The sequence below is a fragment of the Debaryomyces fabryi genome (genome assembly GCF_001447935.2).
Source record: "Debaryomyces fabryi strain CBS 789 chromosome Unknown contig00090, whole genome shotgun sequence".
Taxonomy (NCBI): Eukaryota; Fungi; Ascomycota; class Pichiomycetes; order Serinales; family Debaryomycetaceae; genus Debaryomyces; species Debaryomyces fabryi.
Genome location: NW_015385516.1, coordinates 1 through 24,786, shown reverse-complemented (window position 1 = coordinate 24,786; position 24,786 = coordinate 1). Strand labels below are relative to the sequence as shown.

The following is a 24,786-nucleotide window of genomic DNA, read 5'->3' as shown; positions in this document are numbered from 1 at the left end:
TGCATTTTGAAATTTACATAAAACTATGATTTAGATTGTAGAAGATTGAAATCTACAGATCTCACATGTAGTCTATTATTACCCCAATATTGTTTCAAAATCATGTACAAGTTTCATTACTACAATTTAAATTTGGCAAAAGTATTCAGTTTGTACTAATATTATTCTCATTCTCTCATTTATGTCGTACTACTTATTCAATGAAACAGTCAGAAATGGGTCAAAGATGAACGAAATTTATAGTCCTCCAAGCAAAAATGCATTAACAGGGCACATTCAGTCTATTCCATTGGTTATCGAAGATAAGGAAACTAAGAAAATTATTAAAAAAGCATCCCTCTATTTGCATTGTTTACGAAATGGGTCAAAAATCGAAAATTCCAATTTCGCCAATATATCGCTTACAGCTATGAACCAAGAAGGGAGCTTCCATATTGATATAACCAAAGAAAACTGTGCGAGATTTAAGAGGAAAGGTCACTTTACAATTGCAGAATGGGAGTCGATAATACAACATTTATTTCCTGTTGATGATCATCACGAACCATCCATTGCAGACGACCTTGTTGCATCTGCAAAATTTATATCCCTAGAACGATATTATGATCCTGATACTAATGAATTGCTAGATGATGATGAATTGCCCCTAGTTTCTGAATTTATTACTATTGATATTAAAACGAATGCAAAATTGCCAATAACAGTAGGCTCAATTGACCTTCCATACGCAGATACAGAATATGATCTGCAAGAAAGTATAATGATGCGAGAGGAACAGAACTTATTCAACTGGATTGATCTCTTACTCTTAAATAACCAAAAATTAAACAAGGAATTACATGCGTCAAGGCAATCGAATTTGATGTTAAAGGAGGAAAACGAACAATATCAAAACGAATTGGAAACAAGTGCTGTTCAGCATAAGAAAATTATAAGCGACTTTCTGGACAAATTCTATCAAGTTTTGAATGCAAAGAAAGATAAAATTTGGGAATTGGAAAATAATAATTTAAAACAATTAGAGGGTCTAAACGAAAAGTACATAAACCAAAATAAATTTAATTTAAAAAACTACACTATAGACAAAGACAAAATTCCTGATGAACTAGATGAAGTTTACACGAGTCCTACTAAACGGAAGAAAAATGCAACTAGCCCGAAATCGTCCCTGCAAAAACGTCGTAAAAGAAGTACCAAAGCAAATGACCCAGAAGAAATATCGGCCGATGAAAACACTGAAGAGCAGACACATCGCATAACGAGGTCACAAGATAAGTCTAACCACTTGGCCACAGCTACAAATGGCCTATCAGACAGAGAAATTGTGACCAGTATATTAGATCAAGAGCACGAGAATCCAACTACTGACGTGGACGAACTGTATCTGCTGCATCTGTCAAATGAGAGAAGTTCGGGATCTCGAGATGTCACAGACTACAGCGACAACGACGATGACAACGACGACAATAACAACAATAGCAACAACTCAAATGTCGTCAATGAAACGACAACCAAAGAGGCAAAGAATCGTCCACTGCAATCTGAAACTCGCCGGTCTATCGACACAGCCAAGTCATCATCCGATACGGCAAAGCGAGGTTCGATCACCGATTATGAGTCCAATTCTGACACCGATATAAAGGGGTCAAATCAAATGCTGAACTCGAATACGGACGAAATAGCAGATAGTCTACAATAATATCAGATCCTATTTCCTATCTTCTCTGATCATTGATGTAGTATATCTTATGTCTATATTCTTAGTAGTACAATTGGTGTGTGTGTGTACCGGTTACACAAAATTAATTTTTCAGAAAAAATTCCTGCCCTAGTAAGCGAAGAGATCATTATATAGTAGTAAACATTTTTGATATTAAGTCAAGCAAAAGTCAAACGTATTCAACATATAATAAAGATTTAGTTGATCCTATAACTTATTAAGATATAAGTCAAAGATATTTATCATAATCTTTTGTATTTGTCTTTTTTTTTCTAATCATCGACCTCTACCTACTACGTTGTCGATTTTACATTAGTCAATTCAATTTTTATTCATTCATTAATCGTACGAAAGGTCTATTACTTGTTCCAATATTCAATTCATTAATACTATTATTAATTTAATTCACTAGTTGTCCTAAGTAAAAGAATTCATTTCGACTTGGCTAGACATATCCAAGTAAAGTTCAACGAAGAGGTTCTAGGTTAATATAATAATTACACTTTTTGAGTCTAAAGTACACTTGATTTATAACAAGAGAATAAGAGAACTGAAAAGGTGAAGCTACATCATGACGTATTTTGATCCTTATCAAAGTGTTCCACAACAGTATATGGCACAACCTTACTATCCACAATTTTACGCTCAGCAAGGGTCGGAAGAACAGTTAGTGAGTCCAGAAGGTAGCGTGCAACAACAAGGTGATTCAAGAATGCCGCCATATGATCAATATCCTCAATTCCAAGGAGATCAGTTCAGTTTCAATAGAAATGAAAACACTCCTGGATCTGGCAATGATTACTATGACGAAGCTTCATTCATTAATGGTAATGATGGACAGGGAAATATGGGCCAACATTTCAACGGAAACCAGTTTCCTCCAATGGCACCTGGTAATGGACCTCCAGGAAACTTACAAATGCCAAATATGGCACCACCAACTCCTCAAAATCAACCTGATGTGTTTGGCCAAATGGGTCCAAATTCGAATGGTAACTCTTCAGTTGCTCCATCAAGAACCGTTTATTTGGGTAATATTCCATCTGATATTCAACCAAATGAATTATTGGATTATGTCAGATCCGGTATTCTTGAATCAGTTAAGATTTTGCCTTCGAAAAATTGCGCTTTCATTTCTTTCATAGACCATCAATCTGCTTTGTTGTTCCATTCTGATTGCATTTTGAAGAAATTGAACATTAAAGGGCATGACGTTAGGATCGGTTGGGGTAAAAATAGCCCTATATTGCCTGCTGTTATGGAATCAATTCAAAGGCATGGTGCTACTAGGAATGTTTACCTAGGCAATTTAAATAACTCTGTTAATGGCGAAATCATTACTGAACAAGAGTTGAGAGATGACTTATCGTGCTACGGTGTCATTGATTGTATCAAGATCATTCCAGAGAAAGGAATTGCCTTCATTCATTTCTTGTCTATTTTGAGTGCCATAAGATGTGTCGCCAATTTACCATTGAAAGAAAAGTACTTAGATAAAAAGTGTTTCTACGGTAAAGACAGATGTGCTTTCATTACTAAAACCCAACAACATAATGCAGCTCAGTACTTAGGTTTAGCACCAGGTATGGAGCATATTGTTACAGCTGCCGATCGTGAATTCATATCTTCAGCGTTGGTGCAACAATCTGCTGCTGCTGCTCAAATTGCTACTCAAGCAGGTGGAGCCAACAATTTGGGTAATCGTACAGTTTATTTGGGTAACTTACACCAAGACTCTTCTGTCGAAGAAATCTGTAACGTTGTTAGAGGAGGGTTATTGCAAAGTATTAGATTTTTGAAAGAACGTCATGTTTGTTTTATTACTTTTATTGATCCAATCGCTGCAGCCCAATTCTTTGCCATGTGCCAATTGCATGGATTAACAATTCATAATCGTAGAATTAAGGTTGGATGGGGTAAGCATTCTGGTCCTTTGTCGAATGCATTATCTTTGGCTGTTTCAAATGGTGCATCCAGAAATATTTACATTGGTAATATAACTGATTTCGAATACTACAACCCATCTAAATTAAGAGAGGATTTCACGAAATTTGGAGATATTGAACAAATTAACTATTTAGAAGAAAAGAATTGTGCATTTATAAATTTTGTTAACATAGCAAATGCTATTAAGGCAATTGACGGTATAAAATCATTTCACGACTATAAAAATTTAAAAATCAATTTTGGCAAAGATAGATGTGGTAACTTACCAAGACAATTCCAAAACCAAAATCAAAATCAAGGACAAAACCACAATCATAACTCAGGAATTGATAATGGTTCAAACCAGTCATTTTCCGATAATGAATTCATGAATGATGAAATTTAGGTTCTTCTCCGTTCTATCGAGTTTTCACTCATTGTTTATTCATATTTATTCATTTTATTTCTTTTGTTCGAATTAGCAGACTACCTATTGACTAAGAAGAAAATTATATCCAAGATAAATTTAAAATACCACCTTAGTTGAACAATTCACAACAGCATTTAAATTGATTTAATTATTTTTCCGATTTACTTTTTATTACGACTTTATTAATTGTTTTTTATAATCAACTTTTCTTCTTTTGTTTATATTATTAGCTATACATTCAATATCTTCTATGTTCATATTTTAAATAAATAAAGGTTTAATCAAAAATAAGTGTAAGACTTACATCTTCGGAAATATCTTAATTAGAACAACCATCGCAAAAAATAATAAAAAAGAAGCAAGCAATATCTTCATCAAAAACCAGAAGCTTATCTTTCCACCTGATTTATTAGTAACGTAATTGTTTAAATTGTTTCCGACACTTTTCATTAGAGTTTCGTTTTTCATTAAACTATCACCTGTTTTATTCAAAACGGCATTATCATCTAAAAGCTTGGAAGATAATGTGACAGCTGACTGTTTCAAGCTTGCGGCAAATCCCGTCAATTCACTCAAAATGTCTTCTTGAATTGATTCGTGATAATTATTCGCCTTATCTATAGAGGATTTGTTATTTGTAGTATCATCTAGGGAAGTATGTGTTCCGCCTGATAGCAATCTCTTGCGCAATGAAGCAAGGTTCTCTTCGTCATTATTCAATTCTATAGCTTCGTCATTGGTCTTTTCTTCGGCTGCATTGTCAGCATTATCAGTCAAACCTGTAACTGTTTTGCTCGACACCCATATACGAATCAATTTATCATTAATATAAAACTTTTCGTCCAACAAGCTCTGTAATTGCAATATCTTGTCTGATACATCTTGATACGTCTTATTGCCCTTGTATTTGTTTAATTGCAACTTTATGGTGGGTATATCATTTATGATCCGATTCAATTTGAACTCATTGACATATGGAGACACAACAGGATTTTTATATGACGACGATGGCGTAGTAAAGTCAGGTATATCAAGTTGGGAAACTTCTTCACGATACTGGTCAACAATACCGTCTATCACCTTTATGGACGTTGGTATTGACATGATTATACTGGTGCCATTAAAAATATAAAGTTGCGCTTGCGATAATCGTTTTTCAGGTCAGATGGCTTCACCGTAATACTAAACATGCACCAAAATAAATGCTATTTCTACACGGTTCAGTACAGTCAAATGGCATGCTCTTATGCTTACAACTAGGTAGCTATAATAAATACAGAGAAATTACAATATGTAAGCCCAACTACTATCAAACAACGATCTACGGAAAACAAATGATCGTGGTTAGCGAAAAAGGCTACGGAATAATTGATCTACGGATAATTTACTGTGACGAACCTCATCATTTCGTTGTAAACAACAAGGCAAGGTACTTATTTAACAGTTCTTATCCATTTTGACATAAAGAAGAAGAACTTATAAAATTTTTACTAATGCTGAATTTGACGCTTTTAAACTCATCGGAAATTGATTAGTACACGGATTATTCGAAATATATACTTTACTGGAGTAATACGAAGACGCATCAACTGATGTGTTGATTGGAAGCTGAATGTAGTTGTAGAATGTGACATAGTTTGCACACATATTAGACATAACTCTTTATTTCTGTTGATATCTGTTTTTTAATGGTAAGCTACTATCTTGAGCATAAAATCCAGATAGAATCACAGCCCTAGAAAATGCTATATCTCTGTTTGATTTTCCAGCCTAATTTGATTTGCAGATTTAGGTAAGCGGATACTATCTTGCATGTTTTAAGAAAACATTCATATCAATCGTAGATCGTAGACTTTTTGTGTTCCAATACATTTTGAAAGGTTCTTCCTGGATTCTTTCGTTCAATTGCAGCACCTAGTCTTCTTGTAGTAGTTTATATTGTCAACATCACTCTTCTCTGTTGGAAAGAGCATAATCTCGTATGACTCTTGTATTAATATTTGTATAGTTCAGTAACGGTTGTTTTAGGTGATAATGTTGCGGCAAAATTAGAATATCGTGAATATTTTACAGAAATCGCAAAAAAAAATGAACACAGATTGTTCAGTCATCACAAAGCTACTAATGTTAAGTCGTAGTCTCCATTATATGACACTGAACATTCTACAGCTAACACTCTAAAGCTAACACTCTACAATTGACTAAATCATTTTTAAAAAAAGAATTCCATACGTATCCTCTTTCTCTGATTTTGTTCTCATTGTCGGAGAACAATCGGTAGTGCTCGCCGAAACTAAAAACCACTTGTTACGCCATTACAAACTGAACGCAACTGGCATTTGGAAAAGAAGCGTTACATTATAATCTCCTTCTACACTCCATATAGCCAAGCTTACTAAACTATTCTACTTGAAGCTATTGCATCTATCCAGCCAGGGCTATTCTTAGACCTGCAAGTGAAAATATGATTATATACAGGAGTAATATTTACCTGAAAAAAAAAACAAGACCTATTGTTCCGCCTCCTTACAATAAGAATGTCAACAACATAGTGGGTCAACACGTAGAATTGCTTACATACAGTATAAGTGTTATGCTTGTAAGATCAACGGATGAACAAAATTAGTCAATATTAGTTGTTGATTTGTATTGAAACGTATTGTTAACACTGAAGGTATTACTTTTTACATTTAATTCTATAGATTGAAACAACTTAACGAGCAGTTTAGGTGACTCTTTGACTTCATAGTTGTTTATTTTTATTTTTTTTATTGCTATTTACATTTGTTTCAACAAGGAGGAAACTCAAAACATAGAACAGCATGAGGTATTATGGTATACCCTGGGTTATATACTTCTTGGTCCAAGCTAATATTGGGAGAGCGGATTCTTTCTCCAAGCTAGGATGCTATCTGAAGTCAGATATTCAAAGCATATTAAGCTACCAAGATGAGTTTATATATCAATCATCATCCCATTGTGAAGAGGAATGTGCTGGTAAAAAGGTAGCAGCATTGTTGAACGGTAAGTACTGTTATTGTGGTGATACAGAACCTGACGGAGACGAAGCTGATAGTTCTGATTGTAATGTCAGTTGTCAAGGTTATGGTCAAGAAAATTGTGGTGGTAGTAATGCGTTCTTGGTATATTCCAATAGTGACGTTGAATCAGAAAGTACTTCTTCATCATCTAGTTCCAGTTCGAGCTCCAGCTCCAGCTCTAGTTCATCTAGTTCCAGTTCGAAAACAACCACACAGAGCTCGACTTCAACCACATCCACGAGCTCCAGCAGCAGCAGTTCTAGCAGCAGTTTCAGTAGCAGTTCCAGCAGCAGCAGTAGCAGTTCCAGCAGCAGCAGCAGCAGTTCCAGCAGCGATTCTTCGTCTGCTAGCCCAAGTTCAAGCAGCTCCGCAGAGCCGTCTACATCAGAAAGTTCATCATCTTCATCATCATCATCATCACTGAGGTCGTCCCTGTCTGCGCCGGATAGAACTACGTTGATATCCACAATTACAAGCAACCCAACAGACTCTCAGGAACCATCAACTATCGCGGTAACAATGACAGAACTGAATTCATCATCGTCATCAACACCTAATGCTAACGACGCATCATCTAAACAAAACAAATCATCAAAATCTATTAGCACAGGGGGAATTGTTGGTGCTGTAATTGGGAGTGTAGCAGGTGCTGGGCTCATCTTAGGTTTAGTGGTATTCCTTTGCTGCTTTAAGCGTAATAAGGAGGATGATGATAAGGACGACGAGTTTACCTTATCTGGGCCAAGCAACGAAAAAACCCATACCTTTGAAGGTGCACCAAATCCATTTATGATGGCCCAAACTGGTCGGAACGACGATGGCCATGTGGACCACAACAAAGATACCCTGTATTCTCTAGATACTACAAATAATGATGATTTCTTCATGGCTGCCGGCCATCCTGATACAGAATCACCTGGTCAGGACAAACTCTCATCAGAATACGGCAGAAGAAGACTTAGTGATGGTTCGTTACCTGACATGGTTACCAGGAATCCAGGCTCTCTCAAAGTCGTTAATAACTGAACGCCATCACATGTTACTATACTCTTTTTAATATTTGCAAGCTTCATCTTGCAACACTTTTTCCATTCTTCTATGTTATATAATTATCTACCTACGATTCTGGTTCTATATGCTTACAGTATATTAATATACATTTTAATCTTGTGAACTTGGCTTTTCTCATTAATAGACATACTACTTCAAACCACAAGGTTACATAGTTGGAGCACCGCGAATCCTCGAATACTAAATATCGGATATATCGCATATATGCAAGTGAAGTTCTCGGTACTTCCGAGAAGTCGTGTGTACAGAAAATAAAAAGGAGAGTCACAATTCCGTACAATAGGGTTTTAACCCTCGCCCCATTTCGACACATCCGGGTAAACCTTATGCATAATTTTTCTTTACTTTCGCAATTTTGTGTAATATACTGATGTCCTGTACAATCCTCAGTATGGCCAGAGGACTACTGTGAGAGTGGTTGGTATAGTGAAAAATTTTTTGATGAACCTAAGTGAATAAAAGTTGATTAATTTAATTTTTTGTTTGTTTTATACCAAATACATTAAATAATACTACAAAATGTCTGGTTCTGGTGCTTCCGGTAACAAATTCCGTATGTCTGTATGTGACTGATTTTATTTTAATGAAGACGTTGTGGAAGAGATGTGAATCTGGGCTTCGAGAAGAAATTGAAGAACATTGAAAATGCAGAATTAAGAAGAATGACCCAATAAGAGAGGATAGAAACCAAGCGAATAGAGCATTATACTTGAAGACGTATTGTAAGCGAAACATGCTCGGAAGAAGAGAAGCTCATCTCGAAATAGCGTTTTTCTTTTCATGTCTGAAGACAATTATACTAACAAAGATTCTAGTTAGGTTTACCAGTTGGTGCCGTTGTAAACTGTTGTGACAACTCAGGTGCAAGAAACTTATACATCGTCTCTGTTAAGGGATTCGGTGCTAGATTAAATAGATTACCTGCTGCTTCAGCCGGTGATATGGTTATGGCTACCGTTAAGAAAGGTAAGCCAGAATTAAGAAAGAAAATCATGCCAGCAATTGTTGTTAGACAAGCTAGACCATGGAGAAGAAAGGATGGTGTCTACTTATACTTCGAAGATAATGCTGGTGTTATTGTCAATCCAAAGGGTGAAATGAAGGGTTCTGCTATCACTGGCCCAGTTGCTAAGGAATGTGCTGATTTATGGCCACGTATTGCTTCCAACTCTGGTGTTGTTGTTTAGAAGATTTTCTTTTAAATATATTCATTATGTATCATCTTTTAAATAATTATGTTATAATACTTGATTAGGTTTTGATTTCTACTGTAGCTTTTATTGCGAGACTATTTATCAATATTTATGCTTTTGCAACGTGAACATCTATAGTACAGTTCTGGCCGTTTAATTTAAAGGCCTAAACTAAAGTATACAATCTAATTTTCGGGAGTAAGGGGAATAACTTTGTCTCCGCTGATTACTTTGGTTAAGCTTTCATCAAACGTATTGTTCTTGTCATTGCTTTGCAACGTTTCTAATTCATTGGCGCTTGTTTCGTTGGTGCTATTCTGAATATTAAGTTCACTATCGATTCCCTTGTCGTTAGTTATATTACTTTCCTTATCTTCTTGATCATTAGTATCCCGAGCAGGTAAGTTTGCTTCCCCATTTTCATGCAAAGGATTGCTTGAATCTTTATTGTTTAATTCATGGTGTAACGTCGAATCGGATTTTAAAAAGTCTAACCCCAGCTCACCATGTTGATTGGATTCTATTGCTGCTGAAGGTTGCAAATGAGTTGGATATGGCAAATTATTGGGGGAAGATCCATCTTTGTTCGGCTGTTGTGGGTATACACCATAATTTGCAGAATTCACTGGAAAGTATTGTACTTGCGGTTGTGGTTGTGCTTGGTTCACTGGACTTTGGGCCCTTCCAGTTGGTGCGTGGATAAAAAATTGCTGTTGAGAATTCTGTTGTGGCGATACCGGAAAATACTGGGGTTGGGGTTGCCCTTGGACGGTGGGACTTATAGTATAGTACTGTTGTTGAACGGGATCGTACAACTGCAGTGGTTGTCCATTGCTAGGGTAATAATAGCCAGCCTGATAATTAAGTTGCGCAGTATGCTGCTGCGGAGATGAATGCTGGACGTTTAAGTGGGAAGCAGACGATGTTTTTACATCCTGATTCACATCAACCGGAGCTATCATCGTACCATCACTATTTACCATGTTTGTGAGTCTAGGAGATTGGTTATTAGTCCTTGAAAATGTCGATGACAATCTATTGTGGGACATTGTTGGGGACTTATGCTTTGAGCGTATTGAGCCTCCTGCTGCTTTCGATGAGTTATTGGTGGTAATGGTTCTCAATGATTTTGCATTAGTTCCATTCGAAAGAATACTTGAAGTTCTTGATATTCTCTTATGTTGATTTTCTTCCAACTTGAATTTCTTGCTAACTATTCTTGCTCTTGCAGAAGCAGTACTTGCGTTTGTTAAAGACTTAATATCAGTATACCAGTCAATCATTTTTTGATAAGTATCAGTTCTGAAAACCCAATTGTGACCTCTGTGAATAATGCCATTCAGCAGCTTAGAATGCAAAACGAATTTGTAAACTCCCCCCGCTTTACCATCATTTTTGGAATGTTCGCTGACTTGACAGGCATCTAACAGCAATGACATAACTGGCTGCATATCTTTCTTGCGATCTGATGTTTTAAACTCATGAATATAATTACATGTTAAAACGTACCAACCACTTGAATAAGATTTCAAAAACTTAGAGCGTCTTTCTAACGGTCCTTCTCTCACTGCAACATTTAATGGAGAGTTACCCTCAGGTATCACAAGTTCAGACACCTTTCTATATGGGAATGAAAGATCAACGAAGGTTCCGTTTTTAACATTTGAAGAATTGTTTCCTAATGCACTAACAGAAATCGAAGGTGTTGGTAAATTTCTTGAAATAAACGAGTTCCATTCGAATTCTGCTTCCTTTGATAAAAACCCGTTGTTCAAATTTGGTAACAAATAGTCTGGGATTGTCGAATGCTCAGCATTTAGTAAATTTAAGAAAGTTGATAAGTAGTTTTGAATTTCTAATACAATAATAGATTCTAACTTTCCCCCTGCAGTTTGCAAATTGGAATATGCATCATGCAAATATGTTTCTTCTGAGATTTGTTTTTTTAATTGTCTATCCAATTTTATTTTCATGAGATATGGGTCATTCTTACTATGATCTCCGTCTTGGGATAATCCGCCATGCTCTAGTTTATTGGAGAATTCAATCGCCTGAGTATACTGGTTCAAAGCTTGTTTTGTTTCATTGATCTCTTTTCCCAAGTTATTTTTGAAATCATTTTGTAAGTTTTTAATTTCCTTGATTTTAATAAGAAGATCTTTTCTCAATTCCTCTAACTTTGGAATAATAATAGAATTTATGTCTTTCAACGTTTTCGACGAGTGTGTCACATTCTGCTGATGAAACTTCGTCAATATCGTCGGTAAGTCCTGTATTGACCCGTTTCCGATAGGTAAGAAAAACTTATTGATAGCATTTATGTCTTCCTTATGGTTATTATGCGATCCATGTCCATGGCCACTATTACTTCCAGAGACGGCTGTACTTGACCCTGGTGATATTCCAACCGCCTGTTGAAGCCTCATTTGTTGCCTTACAATTTCCTCCTGAACGCTGGCATATTCCTTAAGATAATTGACCAAATCTTTGATGATCGACCTCCAAGCTTGAAACCTATTAGCCAATACTTCCGTAGGATAATCATTCTGCGAATTGAACGTATAAGGAAGTAAAACCGCTAAGGGATTTGTATGATCAGTAACCATATTGCACTTATATCAAAACACACAATCAAATATTGGATATCAGAATATTACGTTATTAGCTTTTAGCTTCAATAATATGTAGAAGTTCTCGTAATATCGTTATGCTTCTGACTATATAAAGACCACTTTGTTCCTTACAGTAATTTAACTTCGTGTGTGAAATCAAAAATTGTGACCATAAATCGCATTTGGTTTTATCTGCTAACAATAGAACGATGCCATTGAATACGCATAGAATTATAGGTAAAACGAGCAAATCGTGAAACAAGTCTGGGAAAATTATACATTGAAAGTGCTATTAGGGGTTTATATCTGAAAAGAGCCATTTGAAACCGTATACTGGCAAAAATTTCACAGAGAATCTGTGAAAGAGTTTCATGAATTGGGAAGGTTCTTATAGTGTTAAATGATTATTAAGACGAATGTCTACCGCTAATATAGAGAATATTATAAATTTGTCTTCCGAGGATGAAGATGATGTGGAGATTATAGCGTTCAAGAAGGAAACACAGGATTTGATTGATAATCCAATACAACCTCCGCATACCAACAGCACCAAAAAATTAAGCAATGTTCAGTGTCCAATCTGCTTTGATGAGGTCACCAATGCGACAGCAACTTCGTGTGGACATGTCTTCTGTTTGGAATGCATTCAACAAAGTATTGCTAGCTCTACTGCTAGAGGACAAACCAAAGGCAAAAAGGGTGTTGGCTTATGTCCTTTGTGCCGTAAGAGAGTTACCTTTAAAGAAACCATGTTATTGAGGATGAAATTAGCCAAGGTCACGGGTCCGCCACCCATTCCATCTGAGTTCAGCGGTTCGAAAGAGCCATGAAAGAAACTGTAAATATGTATATATGCTTGTGAATAATAGATAAATTCCTTTAACCGATATGTACGATGCTATTGGAACTGAGCTTGGCTAGCTTCTTTAAGATGGTTATTTACCCTATTATGTACTTATAAACGTTTAGTTATTTTATATTCTGTTATATTTAGTTTGTGAATCTTAAATTACTACATTTTGGGAAATTTAGCAAATTTCTATAAATATGACAAAAACTAATTTTTTCAATACATAACCTCTTAATATGACTATTCATTACGGCCTTACGTTAACATCATAATATAAATATGCTCAACGCTTAATATCATGTATAATCTTACCAAGTCGCCCCATTAAGTTGGGTGCAAACTGTTACATCGCACCTATTAACTACCTTGAGACGGAATTACAGCAAAAACTTGATGATTTTAACAAATAATAGGTCTATCAGGACTACCCATGTCAGTACAACCACATTACTAGTAAACTCTGTTAATGGGTATTAGAACAGGAATTCCATGGAGGTAGATAACAAGTGTAGATAGAAAGGCTCACAACCACGCATTTTTGTATAAAAGCGCAGAATCCCTTTTCAAGTAGCATCATCTCTGGCTATGTCATACAAACTAGATAGCTATGAATCATTATACTACATTACCTACTAGCGAGCCACCAACATACGAACAAGAGCAAAGTCCCAGGGTCGAAGGGGATAATATACCTGATGATTTCAAGTATTCCGTGGATGTTGCATCCTGTGAATTACCAATCCGTCAATTGTTCATTAGAAAGGTATATACATTGTTGTCAATTCAAATATTTGGTACAGTGTTAGTCGGGCTTATCATTCGTTCGAATAGTTCTATTCAAACATGGTGCTTTAACAACATGTGGCTTTTCTTTGTCTCACTTATTGGTTCAATCGGGTTCATGATTGCCACTCACATTAAGGCTAGGTCATATCCAAGCAACCTATTATTATTGGGTGGGTTCACTTTATGTGAAGCCTATGGAGTTGGAGTTGCCTGTGCAGCAATTGAGTCGCAAGTAGTGGTACAGGCATTGTTGATAACATTTGTTATTTTCATTGGGTTAACATTATTTGCTTTCCAAACTAAATATGATTTTATAAGTTGGCAAGGAACTGTCATGATGGCTACATGGGTATTAATTGGCTGGGGATTCATCTTTATGGTTTTCCCAAACCACTCATCGGGCATGGAAATGTTGTATTCCGGATTGGGGGCTATAATATTCAGCATTTATATCATTATAGACACCCAGAGGATTATGAAGACAGTCCACTTGGATGACGAAGTCCCAGCAACTCTTTCGTTATACTTGGACATCTTAAATTTATTCTTATTCGTTTTACGTATTTTGAATAACAGAAATGATTAATACTAGTTATTAATGTTGATAATAGTAAATAGTAAATAGTCCTAAATTATGGATAGTAATAATAATGTGAATTAAATATATGATATATATATTTTACAAGTATAAACCTTCAAGATTTTCTTCTACCTTATTTTTGAGAACTCTTTCTTTAGCAGCCTTAAAATCCTCCGCTTTAACTTGCATTCTTCTTTCTCTTAATGCCAATAAACCAGCCTCCGTACACATAGCTTTGATATCGGCACCAGATAAGTCATCTTTAGAAGTCACTAACTCATCTAGCTTCACGTCGTCAGCTAAACTCATCTTGGATGTATGAATATGAAGAATTCTCTTTTTAGTATTTGAATCAGGGTTCTCAAACAAAATTTTACGATCAATTCTACCAGGTCTAATTAATGCAGGATCTAATGATTCAATCTTATTTGTAGCCATGATGACCTTAATATCACCTCTATCATCGAAACCGTCCAATTGATTTAACAATTCCAACATAGTCCTTTGGACTTCTCTCTCACCACCGGACGAAGATTCGTATCTTTTGCTACCAATAGCATCTATTTCATCAATAAAAACAATGGAAGGAGCAAGTTCTCCTGCTATCTGGAAAATTTGTCTACACAATCTTGGACCATCACCCAAGTACTTTTGAATCAACTCGGACCCAACAATTCTTAAAAATGTGGCACTTGTTTGGTTTGCTACCGCTTTAGCTAATAATGTCTTACCTGTACCTGGTGCACCATACAATATCACACCTTTTGGAGGTTTGATACCCATTTCTTCATATAATTCTGGATGAGTTAATGGTAACTCAACTGCCTCTTTAATTTCTTGAATTTGTGATTCTAATCCACCAATATCGGCATATGATTCGGTGGGCGATTTATCTAATTTCATTACCGATACCATTGGATCAGCATCATCTTGTAATACACCTACAATTGACACGGTTTTATGATGCAATAACACAGAACAACTTGGTTCTAATAAACCTTTGTCAACAAAAGACATTATAGACACATAATATTCGGAACCAGCTGTGCTCGAAACAATTGCATGATCATCATCGATGATTTCTTCCAAAGTACCAATCGACATTGGGTATCCTCTTAATTCATCAACTTTTTCTCTTTCCTCGGCTTGTTTTGCTTCTGTAGGCTGGAAGGCTTCTTGGTTAGTCACAAATTCTTCTTCCAATAATAAATGATCCTTGATTCTTTCCAATTTCAATAATTTCAATTTACATCTAGTGCTAGGATAGACACTTGGTAATTTCACTGCCGTATCTGGACCCTTTCTTCTCTTTTTCCCAAACTTAGACTCCACTGGTGGCTCATATTTTGGCTTTTCCTTCTTCTTATCATCTTTCTTCTTATTGAAATCGCCTCCTGGCATTCCTGATGGCGTTTGACCCTATAAGGTTGATTGTTAGTACACATTTTCTTCACTATTTTCACCCAATAAAATCATTGACATACCATGATTAATCAATTATATTTAGTTCGATTCTTTATATGAGACAATTACTCTATTGTGATAAGTATTCTGTAATCTAAGGTGGTTGTTCAAATCAGATATTCTTCTATCAACTCGCCACTCAACTCGAAGCGGACTGTTTGGTTATGAAGCGCGCGCACGCAAAACAACAGCTACACTTTCACTACTAACATAAATCACATTTATTGTCAACTACCTATATATGTCATAGATCTACCTTCCAGAAATGTCGACTCCTGAATGTTCCTTGATTAAGGACACCAATTTAGGTGGGTTGGCTCCAATAATGGTATCGAGTTGTTCACCATCTTTGAAAAATTTACATGTTGGCATGGCGGTAATCCCGTATTCCATTGCAGTATCCTGGGCTTTATCAACGTCTACTCTACCAAATTGAACCTCTGGGACTCTTTCAGATAACATAGCAAAGATCGGTTCCAATGCCTTGCATGGACCACACCAAGTAGCATAAAAGTCAATGACGGACACTTTTTCTCCATTAGAGATGAATTGCTTAAACTGTTTCAAGTCCTCTAACTCTTTAACATTACCATGTGGGGCTTCCGAAGAATAAGACCTTTTATTGTATAATTGTGGAATGCCAAAAGTGGAAGTTCTGGTGAACGAGAAGCCTAATGATGGCTTGGATGCATTTAAAGCACGAATTGGCAAAGTACGTAACATTTCGAACGTTTTAACTAATGGTATCTATATCAAATCGCTAACACTCTAGAGTAAAGCAACTAGTTCATTTTGTTCCATTAGTCAGTAGAGCTGGAGAAACTATAGGACTTAAGCCAACGACACAAAATCAAAAGTGACACAAAATCTCTCCATAGTTAAGAGCCGCAGACCTCTGCTTAAAATTAATTTTTTTTTCAGTCTTAGATGAGTAGTTTCCTTTTTGAAGATTAAGAAGTTTTAGAAGCAATGGGAGCTGTCAAGAGAAGTAATAAGCACATAGTTGCTAAGGATAATGGGAGCAGTGGTAAGAAGCAAAAGGTAACTGAAAAGTTGCCATCCCCAAAGAGTGAATCGGAGGCGGAAAGTGCATCTGAAGAATCTAGTGGTGAAGAGTTATCAGACTCCTCCGATGACGATTTGGATGATATTCCAGCAGATGCAAAAGATGAGGAAGATGAGCTTGACGAGCTCGATGACTTGGATGAAGATAAAAGTGCAGATGAAGAATCTGATGATATGGATGAGGATGCAAGCGATGTGAAGGAAGTTGATCCAAACAAGAAGTCATCTAAGGAACAACACGCCGAACAACGTAAATTGTTGGCTGAGCGTAAGTTACAAAGAAAGTCAGGGATTGAAGTTCAAAGAATTAAAAGTTTGTGGGAAAAGTTAAGAGTTAATAAGCCAACTCCTCCAAAGGAAGTCAGAGATAAATTATGTAATGAAATTTGGGAGTTATCTAAGGATGTCATATACGATTTGGTTTTAAAGCACGACGCCTCTCGTGTTGTCCAAACATTAATTAAATACTCATCAAAAGAAAGAAGAGACCTTATTGTTAAGTCTTTGAAAGGTAACTATTATCAGTTAGCCACATCGTCTTATGGTAAATATTTATTGGTTAAATTATTACATTATGGCTCAAAGGAGTCCCGTAATCTTATTATCAATGAACTTCACGGAAAATTGCGTAAGTTGATGAGACATAGAGAAGGTGCATACGTCGTTGAAGATTTATATGTGTTGTATTCGACCAGTGAACAGAGACAACAAATGATCAGAGAATTTTGGGGTGCTGAATACGCTGTTTTCAGAGATTCAGGTAAGGATAAAACAGTTTTAGATATAGTCAATGAGCTGTCTGAAAAGAAACAGTTAATCATGACCAATTTGGTTGGAACTATCACAGCTACAGTTGAAAAAGGATCCACTGGATTCCAAATTTTACATGCAGCTATGAGAGAATATACCACTATTTTAGTAGACGATATCGAAAAGAATGACAAACAAATTAGAGATTTCATTGAATTATTGACAGAGCAATTTGCAGAATTGGTTCACACTCCCGAAGGTAGTGAAGTTGCATGCTCGTTAATCGCCTTGGCCAACGCTAAAGAACGTAAATTGATCATAAGATCATTAAAAAGCCACGCCAATGAATTAATTAAGAATGAAAATGGTAATATTGTTTTAATTACCTTATTCATGACTGTTGATGATACTGTCTTATTACATAAGTCATTCAGTACAGAATTACTTACTGATGATTTAGTTCCAGAATTAATAAAAGATAAGTTTTCTCGTAGACCATTATTATATTTATTGAAAGGATTAGATGGAAGATACTTTTCACCATTAATAAAGAAAGATTTAAACAAATATGAAGAATTGGCTTATAAAAAGACTTCTAAAAAACCACAAGAACAAAGAAGATCAGAATTATCATCAAAGGCATTACCATTAATGTATCAATCAATTTTATCTACAACTAAGTCCGAGAACCCAGACAAGGGTTTTGATAAACTCTTATCAGTAAATATAGCCGCACAATTCATAACAGAGTTGATATTAACATCAACCGATGTTGCTGAAATTAATGATACATTAAGACCTGAATTAATCGATGCAATTTTTGAAATATCAGTTAAGGGTGATGTATTAGAAGATTTCCATTTAATTAATAAAGTACCATTTATTTCTAGATCGTTAAAGGCATTAATCCAAGGGAATGAATTCAAATGGGATAATGATACTAAAAAGCTTATCTCTACTTCAAATAATAAGATTCCAGGAGTTGGTGTAGAATTCGCAGTGAGAGTTGTTGATGAAGTATTATCCACTAATAAATTGAAAGACTGGACAAGTGGTCAAGGTGCCTTTGTTATTGTTGCATGTTTTGAAGTTTTACAATTACTGAATGAAAATGACAAAACAAAAGAATTAGGGAAAGCATTAAAGAAAATTAAAAAGGATTTATCTAATGATTCAGATAACAAGGGTGCCCAATTGTTATTGAAGCTTATTAAATAGTCATTCTTCATTTCACTTAATATTTAGAGTTGATATTTTCTGAATACAGGAATTAAAAGATAATAATTATAAATATGTAAATGTAAACCGTAACATAATATTACTAAAGATCTAATCCTTCGTCAAAATCGCTATCGTCAAAATCATCATTATCTGCATCTTCAAGATCCTCATCTTCGTCAAAATCTTCGCCCTCACTGTAGTCGCTGTTTTCAGCAGCTTCCTCTTCCTCTTCTTCATCTGTTGCACTCTTCGGATAAAGTCTCACCTTCTCATCAGCCTGGTAATCAGTTTCATGCTCAATAGCAATGCTATGTTTCTCGGTCTCCTGCTCAACAGTTTCTTCGTCGTCATCATTATCACTTTCTTCTCTGTCCTCATACGGAACTATAATCGCATCTTCATCTATTTCTCCTTCGCTTTCTCCATGTTCCTTGAACCATTGCAATTTCATACCACAACGAAGACATCCTTCATAATAAGAATCACTATTTTCAAGTGAATTAAATTTGGTCGCAATACATATGTAGCAATAGATATGACCACAGTTAGTTACGTATGGATTTGTAACCATACAGGAAGAATTTATAGAAGAATTTTTATTTGAAGATGTTGCTGCAATATCATTATTGTTGTGGCAAATAGCACACTGAGAAACAGGCAAATTAGTATATGGAGTAAATACTGGAGTATTGCCTGTTTCATGTCTTTGACCCTTCTTGTATGGCGACATAATTTTCTTTGTCATTCTTTTTAACTTCCCTAACTGCATTAGCGGTAAAATGAATACCAAAAATTCTGTCATAACGTTCCAGACTAATTGTCGGTTTTGAAATTCAAAGTTCACTTTGTTACCATTAAACTTTAATAAATCTGTTACTATTGGAGTCAATGAAACTCCAAAAAGTCTATGAGATAAAGACGGATATCTACCATTGACTAGAAATAATGTAAAGTTTATTAAATTCAATAATTTGAAACAATCATTTAAGTTTGAAAGTATTTTGGATTTGTGGGTTATGAAAAAGGTTTTGACGGAATTTATTAACCTGAACTTCGATACATTTCTTGAAGCTTCAGATTCTTCAATGGAGTATAAGTACGATTGTAACTTACTGTATAAGTAATCGCCAACCAACACAGCACATAGTAATGATCTCTTCGTATAACCGATTAATTTACCCTTTCTGAAATCAGTTAATTTTAAATTTTGTAACAATGAACCATATGATGATCCAGATTTCCAAACTGTTAGTCTAAACACCATCAAATTTAATAATAAACTCCATAACTCTGGATGTTGATCATACGTCCACCAACTTGTACTATGCAATTGAAAAATAGATGTTAACTGCTCCTTCAAAAGCGATATTAACTCAGAATCTAATATATGAGCATCTAATTGCGACACCCTAGGCGAGGGATAAGATATTGGAATCATTAAAGACAAACAGTATGTATTTGCATGCTTCCAAGAGTAACATGTTCTATCTATGTGTTTGTCTCCCCACAGAAGATTTTACCGAGGTGCAAATTTGGCACGACTTTTTTACAATCTAATATACATTCATTACTACATAACTAGAGAAACTATTTCTATGGCTAATTCATCCACTAAGACAGATGTTTTGCGAGACTTCAATGTTTTCAACGTAGTAATTAAGTTTTGGGAAATGTCTAACTTGTCAAGCATGTTTGTCTTCTTCACAATATTGACAAGGCTCTTTAATATACGTAGCAAATTCAATTGCACCACCGGATTCTTATTATGAACGTTCAATTTAAGTAAGATATTATTGATTATTGATTCTTTGGCCATAGAAAAGCACACTGCTCTATCCACGGTAATTAATTTCAAGTAATTGTCCAAGGTGGATTCCAAACTGGATACTTTAGGTAGCATGAAACCTCCAACAAAGCAATCGATGGCCTTCGGCGTATCTAGTTTCACTAGATCTGGAGCATGTTGAGACCAACTAAGGATAGAGTCCAATGCATTTGATTGCCAATATGGATCTATAAGCAAATTAAAGTACACAGCTAAAATATCTTGTTTAAATAAGACTTGTCGTACATATTCATCGCAATGAACTAATTCACATAATACCGGCAAGACAAATTGACGAAATGGAAGGTTAATTTTTGATAAAGTTTTGAGGTGTGGCACTGCTCCTAGCTTCACAAGATCAACCTCTCTTGCATGATTTAAATAACAACAGTTATACAAAGTGGGACAAATAACATTGATGACTTCTTTGTAATGTCCTCTTGAAGGTGTATAGAATTCCATGATTCTCACAAGGAACTCCAAAATATCAGCAGAATACAAAACTTTTAGTATGTCTGAAATTTGAGAAATGGATTTAAAGAATTTCAATATTACCAATTGATGCTGGTATTGTAGACTTGGATAGACCTTTATTAAAAGCTTGAAAAGATCGCTGTTGGAAATATTCACCCGTACCCTAGTCTCCGATTGACCAAAATATTTTATAATTTCAATTATCTTGTTTATAGTCGACAGTATTTGGTCCAGAGAAATTCCATCCGGAGTTGATTTTGAATGAGACTTTGTAAGTCTATTAAGTAGAACAACAAACCAGAATATAACTCCATATTTTGATAAAATACGACAAAGATTAGATTTTGATCTCGTCAAGTCTTTTGATAAGATACTATAGATACAATCAATTGAAGTCAAAGGAAATTCGGGAGTAGCATCAAAATCCTCTTCAACAAATTTAGATAAAACACGAAGACCACCACTAGATACAAACATTGATAATGCCTTTTCGGAAAAATTTAAAAACTTAATAAATTTAACAACTTGCAATCTGACCTGTTGGTCGTAAGATGAGCTTCTAAAATGTGTTACTACAGGTATACCGCCCAATAAACAAAAATTTTCAAATTGGGAAGTATTCTTCTCAAAGATGTTATTCAAAATAGACAATGCATGGAACCATAATTTCTGATGCTTTGGGAGTTCAGGTGCATTCTCTAGTAATTCTAATAAGGAAAGAATCCCGTGGTCTCTAATTAAAACGTCATGCAGTATTCTATATTTTTTTACCAAATGTAACATCCGTCCGGTTATTTTGATTAACGAGGAAGTAACTTCGTCATTACCAGAATGACAAAGATCAACTCTATTTGAGAACTTTGTTGTCAAAAATTCCATTTTACTTTGCACTTCCAATTCATTGGTATTGAAGTCCTCAATATCAATCTCTAAAAATGGATCATTATCTTCTTCTTCATGAGGAGATTCATCAAGATTATTTGACTCCAAATTTACTTGTAAATCATCAGTCTTGTCAAACTTTGAAATTATTGTTGGTGTCTCTTGTTCAAAATCAAAATCCTCATTCTTATCCAAAAATTTGTTTAATAGTTCACTCTTCGGTATTTTCGTTCGACTTTCATTGCGACTAGACTGTGATTGCATAGTTTCTGCGGATGAAGCTTTAATTTTTGGTAGATTCATATCAAGAAAGTCATTCTCCCAATTTTCTTCGTTAGATTCAGAGTAATTATGAATAGATATTGGGTTAATAGTATGGCTATTAGAATTAGGAGCCGAAGAAGATACATCCGCAATATGCTTTTCTTTGGTTGATTTAGTTACCCACTTATGTTTTAAGAGCAATTTAGCACTGATTCTTAGATTAGGTTGTTTTTGAAAGCATTCTAATAAAAAATCTTTAGCCAAAGGAGAAATGTTCTTTGGTAGCGGAGGGTGGTCATCTGTGCCTATTGCATGTAAAGTAGCCATGGGATTTAAATCATGATAAGGTGGGTTAGTTGTAAATAATTCTATAATTGTAGCACCTAGAGACCAAATATCAGAAGCCGTACAAAGACCTTCACCACCCAAAACAGTTTCCGGAGCCATCCAATTAGGTGTTCCAACAACGGTTTCATGCTGAGAAGATACTTTCGTTGCAACCCCGAAGTCTGCTAACTTTATAAATCCATCTTCAGTAATTAGGACATTTGCAGCTTTTACATCTCTATGAACAACCCCCTGCTCATGTAAATAGTTTAAGCCTTGTAAGATTTGTCTTACGAATCCGATTATTTGAACTTCAGGTAAACCATGGTTCGAATGTTGGTATAATTGTCGCAAAGAACCTTTGGAGCAAAATTCAAGAAAAACATTTAAAGAGGTTGAAGTTTTTACAAACCCATGATATTTCACGATATTGGGATGTTTTAAAATTTTTAATAGGTCGATTTCTCCCATTAATTCCATCACATTTTGGTTTTTTTCTAGAATGATTTGTTTTATAGCTACCACCTGGTTTGTTTTCAAATTGATACCTTTGTATACGTTAGCAGAAGCACCTCTACCAACTAAAGTTGAAAATTGAAAATTCTCCAACGCATTAGTCAGTCTGGTACCTGGCCTCTTTTCGAACCGTTGAGCTGGAGTTAATGATACTTTTACTGAAGACATCCTTTGCTGTCTCCGTTTGTCTGGAGTTGACCTAACAGGGATTTTGGAACCGTTAGCTGCAAAGTGTTCCGACTGCTCTGAAGATCCTCTGATTTTGGGGTTTTGTAGGTGGTCGTACTTCTTTGGCCTCAAGTCAAAATTATCTTCAAAAGTCGACCCTATTTTTTCTACTGGTGTTTTTAATATAGGAGCATGGTCTATAAATGGAGATTCATTTTCATCATTCGCATTCTTCAGAGCACCTTCATCAATCAGATACATAAGCTTATCTCTCGCGTGTGAACTTTTCGGCCTATTAGATCTACTTGGTCGAACAGCATCTCGACTATTCAATTTTCGTTCTTCTTCAAACTTGATGTCCTGCAACCTTGTTTGAATGTTCTTGACGAAAGGCGAACCTGATATAGAGTTCAGTCTGTTGGATTCGTTACCACTTATAAATGACACTCCCGATATACGAGAAAACTTGGAATAAGAAAGATTCAAATCTTCGCTTCCTTCAATATCGAAATCATTCATGTAACTGGAACCATCATCATGCTCCTGATATTTTTCCAAAGCATCTCGTTTGGAAATATTTTTTGATAGACGTTTATTGCTTCCTGTAGAGCTCTTATCCAGCCCAGAATTTTCTTCTCGAGAACTGCTCCACCTATTTGGACTAGGTGATTCTTCTGGTGTATATTTAATATTTAACATTATCTCAATACCATATCTCTATGCAACAGGTGTCCCGCTAAATCGATGTATTCAAGTTGGTATACTTTTATTTCTATTAATTTCTAATGCTTTGAAAACACTTCTAGGTTTGTTCGACACAGTATTTAGATATAATAAACAGCTTGATTATGACTTTTCTTAGATCCTTGAAAGTTAAACTAGTGCTTGCAGTAAAGAGGTACAAGATGAACCACAAATGATAAATTGTATTTGTTTACCTTTCGATGATACACGCACTATTTTTTTATTTCGCCATAATGAATACTATAATATACTAAACCCTTGAAATATTCATAAGTTCACCATATTAAAGTTCATGTATTATAGTATATATATACGTAGTCTTCTGAGATAAATCACCAAGTAGCATCAAAATCAAATTTTATCTAGGCAATTCTCGTAACTAATTTTCCATTTGGCTTTTTCTTACTAAATAATAAGCCCCATGTTTCCGGAACCTTTGCCAAAACGTTCTTTTCTTTGCTTAAGTCAATTACAGACGTGTCTTCGGTAATATTAATTTTTCCTTCCTTAATTGCACCAGAAAGTACATTGATACCTGCAGCAAAATCTTTAACAAAATCAATCACAACAAAACCACGAACGGTAAGACGGTTCCTAGTAATTTCAGTCCAACTTGTGACTTGCATCTTATCTACATCATTATAGCCAGAAATTGCACCACATGCCACAACATGACCGAAAGGCTTGACCTTGGAGAGCATGAGACTCAAAATTTCACCACCAACATTATCGTAGTACACATCAACAAAATCATCACCAATGATAGCAGATAATTGCTTTTGGTAATCTGCATCATTATAGTTGACACATACATCGGCACCGATAGATTCAACCCACTTACATTTTTCAGCAGAACCAGAAATACCAATAACTTTAG

General features: G+C 35.4%; 13 protein-coding genes across 13 annotated transcripts; 7 read left to right on the top strand and 6 right to left on the bottom strand.

Annotated features, from left to right (window-relative positions):
- Positions 1-181: 181 nt before the first annotated feature.
- AC631_03859 (uncharacterized protein) lies at positions 182-1,699 on the top strand (the record flags this gene model as incomplete). The annotated part of the gene is made up of 1 exon (XM_015612688.1): positions 182-1,699. One exon carries the CDS (start codon positions 182-184, stop codon positions 1,697-1,699), a length of 1,518 nt encoding a protein of 505 aa, XP_015466489.1.
- Positions 1,700-2,291: 592 nt separating this feature from the next.
- Positions 2,292-4,052, top strand: AC631_03858 (uncharacterized protein; the record flags this gene model as incomplete). The annotated part of the gene is made up of 1 exon (XM_015612687.1): positions 2,292-4,052. The coding sequence occupies one exon, from the start codon at positions 2,292-2,294 to the stop codon at positions 4,050-4,052; it is 1,761 nt and encodes a 586-aa protein (XP_015466488.1).
- Positions 4,053-4,376: 324 nt separating this feature from the next.
- On the bottom strand, positions 4,377-5,180 carry AC631_03857 (SNAP receptor; the record flags this gene model as incomplete). The annotated part of the gene is made up of 1 exon (XM_015612686.1): positions 4,377-5,180. One exon carries the CDS (start codon positions 5,178-5,180, stop codon positions 4,377-4,379), a length of 804 nt encoding a protein of 267 aa, XP_015466487.1.
- Positions 5,181-6,898: 1,718 nt separating this feature from the next.
- WSC2 (Wsc2p) lies at positions 6,899-8,143 on the top strand (the record flags this gene model as incomplete). The annotated part of the gene is made up of 1 exon (XM_015612685.1): positions 6,899-8,143. One exon carries the CDS (start codon positions 6,899-6,901, stop codon positions 8,141-8,143), a length of 1,245 nt encoding a protein of 414 aa, XP_015466486.1.
- Positions 8,144-8,707: 564 nt separating this feature from the next.
- RPL23A (60S ribosomal protein uL14) lies at positions 8,708-9,375 on the top strand (the record flags this gene model as incomplete). Its single annotated transcript, XM_015612684.1, has 2 exons — positions 8,708-8,749; positions 9,004-9,375. 2 exons carry the CDS (start codon positions 8,708-8,710, stop codon positions 9,373-9,375), a joined length of 414 nt encoding a protein of 137 aa, XP_015466485.1.
- A 191-nt stretch (positions 9,376-9,566) lies between these two features.
- On the bottom strand, positions 9,567-11,987 carry SLM2 (phosphatidylinositol 4,5-bisphosphate-binding protein; the record flags this gene model as incomplete). The annotated part of the gene is made up of 1 exon (XM_015612683.1): positions 9,567-11,987. One exon carries the CDS (start codon positions 11,985-11,987, stop codon positions 9,567-9,569), a length of 2,421 nt encoding a protein of 806 aa, XP_015466484.1.
- Positions 11,988-12,409: 422 nt separating this feature from the next.
- On the top strand, positions 12,410-12,823 carry AC631_03853 (SUMO-targeted ubiquitin ligase complex subunit; the record flags this gene model as incomplete). Its single annotated transcript, XM_015612682.1, has 1 exon — positions 12,410-12,823. One exon carries the CDS (start codon positions 12,410-12,412, stop codon positions 12,821-12,823), a length of 414 nt encoding a protein of 137 aa, XP_015466483.1.
- A 627-nt stretch (positions 12,824-13,450) lies between these two features.
- On the top strand, positions 13,451-14,215 carry AC631_03852 (uncharacterized protein; the record flags this gene model as incomplete). Its single annotated transcript, XM_015612681.1, has 1 exon — positions 13,451-14,215. The coding sequence occupies one exon, from the start codon at positions 13,451-13,453 to the stop codon at positions 14,213-14,215; it is 765 nt and encodes a 254-aa protein (XP_015466482.1).
- Positions 14,216-14,308: 93 nt separating this feature from the next.
- Positions 14,309-15,610, bottom strand: RPT2 (proteasome regulatory particle base subunit; the record flags this gene model as incomplete). The annotated part of the gene is made up of 1 exon (XM_015612680.1): positions 14,309-15,610. One exon carries the CDS (start codon positions 15,608-15,610, stop codon positions 14,309-14,311), a length of 1,302 nt encoding a protein of 433 aa, XP_015466481.1.
- Positions 15,611-15,925: 315 nt separating this feature from the next.
- AC631_03850 (uncharacterized protein) lies at positions 15,926-16,396 on the bottom strand (the record flags this gene model as incomplete). Its single annotated transcript, XM_015612679.1, has 1 exon — positions 15,926-16,396. One exon carries the CDS (start codon positions 16,394-16,396, stop codon positions 15,926-15,928), a length of 471 nt encoding a protein of 156 aa, XP_015466480.1.
- A 246-nt stretch (positions 16,397-16,642) lies between these two features.
- On the top strand, positions 16,643-18,706 carry AC631_03849 (uncharacterized protein; the record flags this gene model as incomplete). Its single annotated transcript, XM_015612678.1, has 1 exon — positions 16,643-18,706. One exon carries the CDS (start codon positions 16,643-16,645, stop codon positions 18,704-18,706), a length of 2,064 nt encoding a protein of 687 aa, XP_015466479.1.
- Positions 18,707-18,809: 103 nt separating this feature from the next.
- On the bottom strand, positions 18,810-19,973 carry PEX2 (ubiquitin-protein ligase peroxin 2; the record flags this gene model as incomplete). The annotated part of the gene is made up of 1 exon (XM_015612677.1): positions 18,810-19,973. The coding sequence occupies one exon, from the start codon at positions 19,971-19,973 to the stop codon at positions 18,810-18,812; it is 1,164 nt and encodes a 387-aa protein (XP_015466478.1).
- Positions 19,974-20,279: 306 nt separating this feature from the next.
- CDC15 (serine/threonine protein kinase) lies at positions 20,280-23,864 on the bottom strand (the record flags this gene model as incomplete). Its single annotated transcript, XM_015612676.1, has 1 exon — positions 20,280-23,864. One exon carries the CDS (start codon positions 23,862-23,864, stop codon positions 20,280-20,282), a length of 3,585 nt encoding a protein of 1,194 aa, XP_015466477.1.
- Between the last annotated feature and the right edge of the window lie 922 nt (positions 23,865-24,786).